Source organism: Penaeus japonicus, unplaced genomic scaffold (assembly GCF_977035675.1).
Source record: "Penaeus japonicus unplaced genomic scaffold, GWHDUDI00000001_assembly GWHDUDI00000002, whole genome shotgun sequence".
Taxonomy (NCBI): Eukaryota; Metazoa; Arthropoda; class Malacostraca; order Decapoda; family Penaeidae; genus Penaeus; species Penaeus japonicus.
Window position 1 is genome coordinate 30,664,054 of NW_028234404.1, and position 5,000 is coordinate 30,669,053.

The 5,000-nt window shown below is 41.9% G+C and overlaps 1 protein-coding gene across 1 annotated transcript in view; it reads right to left on the reverse strand.

Annotated features, from left to right (window-relative positions):
* Nucleotides 1-5,000, reverse strand: part of LOC122261125 (mutS protein homolog 4) — a 13,832-nt gene that overhangs the window by 7,134 nt on the left and 1,698 nt on the right. The window contains exons 3-12 of the mRNA XM_043028651.2: nucleotides 4,997-5,000; nucleotides 4,130-4,635; nucleotides 3,032-3,180; nucleotides 2,704-2,906; nucleotides 2,453-2,574; nucleotides 1,917-2,047; nucleotides 1,362-1,448; nucleotides 1,082-1,147; nucleotides 633-761; nucleotides 235-421 (exon numbers count right to left, since the gene is read on the reverse strand). The exon at nucleotides 4,997-5,000 is cut by the window's right edge and continues 54 nt beyond it. Coding sequence (XP_042884585.2) covers nucleotides 235-421; nucleotides 633-761; nucleotides 1,082-1,147; nucleotides 1,362-1,448; nucleotides 1,917-2,047; nucleotides 2,453-2,574; nucleotides 2,704-2,906; nucleotides 3,032-3,180; nucleotides 4,130-4,635; nucleotides 4,997-5,000 — 1,584 coding nt within the window. The remainder of the gene's footprint in view (nucleotides 1-234; nucleotides 422-632; nucleotides 762-1,081; nucleotides 1,148-1,361; nucleotides 1,449-1,916; nucleotides 2,048-2,452; nucleotides 2,575-2,703; nucleotides 2,907-3,031; nucleotides 3,181-4,129; nucleotides 4,636-4,996) is intronic.

Here is a 5,000-nt window from a genome sequence, read left to right on the forward strand (position 1 = left end):
GGCAAGCAGATCATTAAAATCTGCTAAAAAAAAACAAAAAAACATCTGGATATGAATTAATCTAACGAAATGAAAATTGGTTTGGATATATATATATATATATATATATATATATATATATATATATATTAAACCTGGCCATATTTTGTCATTCAATCCTTTAAAACATTAATATATCTTCATCATTCTCTCTATTTTTTTTAGACTTCCATCAACTCAAGCTCCGCCCCTCACCAGTGATGTCATCAATGATCTCCGAGTAGATCTTGCGGGCCACGTCCAGCAAGCCGTTAACGTGACTCTTGATGGCGTAGCAGCGCTGAGTCCTCATGGCGGCTGCGCCCTTGACCAAGCGGGCGTCCTCGTGCATCACACCTCGAAGCGTCTCCAGCAGCTCCCGCAGATCTTCTCGCGACACGCTCTGGGTTAATTGGGGGGCGGGAGGTTACAATGGTTAGATAATAATAATTTCTGGCTTTTCTTTCATCTCTTTCATTGTTTTCTTCGTCTTCCTCGTATCATTCTTTGTCAATTTCAGTGTAATTTAGCTAATGAATGATACCTTTGAAACGAATAAACATGACTTGCAAGCCGTTCAAGGCAGAATTCCTCATAAACTTTGAACAGACTACCTGTCTGACGGAGTCGAGCAGTGGGTCGGTGGCATCGACGAGGGTAGTGGCCAAGGGCTCCAGGAGTTCCAGGGTGTTCTTAAGCGAGATCACGTAGTTCAAGCGTAGTTCACACCGCTGTTCCGTGTCCTGTATATGATGGAAATGAACAACAAAGAAACGAAACAATGATTACTAAAGGGATCGATTTAGGTTTCACAAGTGTCCAATATATTTACCTTTTTATTCAAAGAGCGTTTTGTTTTCCTACCTTATACACTACTTTGTTGTTGTTGTACCTTCGTTATTTCTATATACAAAATGTTCACATGATCCAAACTACAGGGTCATACGAGCCTTCAATTTTAGTAATCATAGATTACTCTACTATCTACTAATTTTCCAAATACCGTGATCATAATGAAAATACAAAGACACATACAAATACACCCACACGGAAAGAACCTCACCTCTTTATGGAGTTGTGCGCACATTGACAAAAGCCAATCGACGTCCGGAAACCTGCCCAAGATGCTCTGGAAAGTCAGCAAAATCAGTAAAGTTTCATCAGATAGTTTCCATTCGTAAACATTCTGCACTGTAACCTGGGCATCACTACTTAAGTAAAATACACCGTAAGAATGTCTGATCAGTCAAAAGTCTACGAAATAGTCTTCATACCAACGATGTTTACTTGCACATACACATTCAAGTTACATCGACTGGTGCAAAAACAGAACGGAATCTTACCTGTAGAGTGTAGAAGAGGTCGGGGTTGTCTACTAGATACTGGAGAGCATTCAGACGAGCAGTGATGGTGGAAACGTCAGCGTGGGGCTGTAATGAATAGGGCTGTCAAATATTGAGGATTATATAATACGCTCGAAGAATAAGCATTTCAGGATGTTCTGAGTTACCTATCTTCTTTTTTTTCTGTTGGGTAGACGTCATCCTGTATTGATATCAACAAATTGATAAATAAAAGATGGGAAACGATGACTTTCTACACCCTCAGGTTGTTAATCTCAATACGAATACGAGTACGGAGGTGTTCGCGGTACCAGTCACAGAAAGGAAATGATCACAAAAACTACTTACTATATGAATCAAATATAATCCCACAACTTAGATAAGATTATAATGTCATGGGATGGTAATTTAAGGGAAGGACATACAGAAGACTTTTTCCTCAGAATATTTATCAGAAAGAAATGATCAAACTGCAGCATAAAGGAGATGTCGGTTGACGATTAATACGTAAGAGAGAAAGGCGGAGGCATACGCGAGAACCAGAGAACACCGCACCTGCAGGAGGGAGGCACGCAAGAGTCGGGTTCCGCCAGGAGTTCGTGTATGACGAAGGGCACCGAAGAGAGAATCCTCCCAGCTACCACGTAGACTCCGTACTAACTCCAGCTTCCGGCAAGTGGAGTGCTCTGGAATAATATTTTGGCAACTTTCTGATGTCCATGGCTGACATCAACTATTTTTCTATACTGAACACGAATGCATTTCTAAAAGTGTCAGACTCCTAGAAGAAAATTTAATATGTGTGTGTGTGTGTGTGTGTGTGTGTGTTTGCGTGTGTTTGTGTGTGTTATCAGAGCATGTGTTTCCAATATAACAGAGCATAGCTATTTTTTTCAGTCGTACACATAAGTTCACTCAATATGCCTATAATTTTGAAATTTATATAAATTTAAAAATGAACGAAAGCAGACCACAAAATGATAATCTGAATGAAAATTTGTCGATTTCCGAAGCTCTAGTTTAGCTCTGAAGCCGATTGAAACAGACATGCCCCTTCATGAACAAGGATAGATCACTTTTGGATTACATACCAATACTCATGGTGTTTTCGGAGGATGAGAGCTCAACGTGGAGGGTGTGCGGAGCATATGTCACGTGCTGAATGCATTCTATGTACTTCATAAGGGCAGCCACTGAGGCTAGGCAGTAGTACCTGTGACATTAGGGTGGTTCAAAAATCCGGTAGGTTCTGTCCTCTATATCTACAGCACATGTATGTCATTCTTAAGTTTTTGATAATATCTGATACATTTTTTTTAAATTCACTTGCTTCCTTCCTCACTTGGTAGCCAGGTGTCTCTCGACGTAGGTGCAGTGAGGAGCTGCAAGGTGCTTAATGATCGCGAGCCCACGAGTATCTTTGAAGTAGCGACGGTGGATGGCGGTGACGGAGACATCCGCCAAGCTCTCCTGCAGGACTCTTACTAATCCGCTGCGCCCTCCTACGCCCGCAACCCCCTCTACCGCCGTACTCGCTATTATTACCTGGGGAAACTCATTGCGGTTTTAGGGCCAGGAATTAATGGTATCGAAATATTATATGAAATCATCAAAGTGCTTATTGGCCAGAAGTGGAGAGAGAGCTTGGTGCCAGGAATGAAGAGACTCACCTCCAGGGGATTCAACACAGTGAGTTTGGTGAGAGTTCTAGTGTAAGTGTGAGTGTCAGAGAACTGAGCCAGAGACAAGTGTGGACGCCTCAGGTCTAATGCCGCCACACCCACCTCTCCTCGGGCCTGACCTCGCCCTTCTACCACCGCTGGAAATTAAAGGAATATAGTATATAAACTGAGCGTCTGTGTGTGTGTGTGTATGTGTATGTGTATGTGTGTGTGTGATAATAATAATAATAATAATTCATGGTTTATTGGGTCAAGAAAGTTACAGATATACATATGTATATACATCTTCACATGACGACTTGACTTACATTGATATATTGTAAAAAGTAGTGTATGATTATATTGAAATTTTATTAAAATGGTAAAACAGCTATACTTAAAAAAATAATACAAAGTACATTAAAAGTAATACATTAAAAATGTAAATGAGAAGATAAAATCCATAATCCATTGCTAAAAGTTTAAAATTGTAATAAAAGAACATGATAAAACAATGTAGAATTTAAGTTTGATTAAGAATGTTCACAATATATGGGATAGCAGAGTGTTTGTATCGGGACGTGCGGCATCGTACTGCTTGCAAAAGGTCTCTGCCCCTTCGAGTATCTCTGCCGTGCACTTCGCTCAACAGAGGAGGCAACAATGACCTGTGCTTGCTCGATTTCATTAATTCTTTTCCAAAGGTTAAAGTCAAATCATCACGGCGTTCAAATAATGTATTGGTATTGAGCACTGATAAAGCAGTGTCATAAGTTTCGTACTGCTGACCTAAAATGATTCTAAAACATCTTTTTTGAATGCGCTCTAAGGCATCGCGTTGTGCCTTCGTTATACCGGAATGCCATACGGGGGCAGCATACTCAAGCGAGGAGCGGATGTACCAGCAATAAAGTGTAAACATAGTTTTCGAGCTAAAACCAAACTGCCGTGCGCGGTAAAGAATAAATATACATCGATTTGCTTTACTGTGTGTGTGTGTGTGTGTGTGTGTGTGTGTGTGTGTGTGTGTGTGTGTGTGTGTGCATTAAAGTGGTCAATACGTAATCATGGTGGAGCTTACATAGCACATGAAACCGATCACCTCACCTACGATGGTCGAAGGGGGGATTGCTCCGACATGGGCAGGCGCCGTTGAGCGGGCGGATCCCGGGGTCCTGGAGTGCGCCGAACCGAGGATTGTCGTCCGCCCTGTGGAAGGCGTCTTTGAACGCCCAGTGGAAGTGTTGGTGCCCGCCCACGAAGGGGTCTTTTTACGCCCACGTCCGGGATACTTGTCCCTCGATGTCTGCAAGTCTCCACCACACTTCGGAGTCTTAAATATGCTAGTATTCTTCTTAGACACTCTGGACGCCCCGCTCTCGCCGTCTAGAGAGCAGGACAATCTCGAAGACTTGCTGGACGCGGCGCCGGAAGTCTCAGCTGACTCGTAGTAGGACTCCCTTGTTCCTCTGGCGCGTTGCTGGACCGAAGAGCAACTGGTACGAGGCTGGATTACGGACAGCGAATTCCCCGATGACAAGAAGTGGGCGGGGCCGGGTGGGGTGAAGTCAAAGATGGGCGTCGAATGGACAGGAGCTCTGTGGTCGGAGGCACTGTGTAGGGCCAATAGATGTCATTCAGTAATGATGATGAGGAGGGTAATGATTCTGAATGAATATGGAGACGAGAACATCAGCGGCAAAAATGAGCTAATAATAACTGTAAAAGAAAAACAAAAATGTGATGCGGCGTATTTTAAAGCGATAATGTAATAGAAAATACATCAAAATATGTGGTAATAATATTCCTCAGCATAGCCATACAAGAACTTCATTTAAAGCATAATCTCAAATAATTCTAATGTTCTTGTATTTCATTCTCAGATTGAAAAAAACATAAAAGTTCAAAATAAATCACAAAAACACAAATTGTCCTCAACAAGAATACAATAATTAAGACCATATTACGACTAACCTAA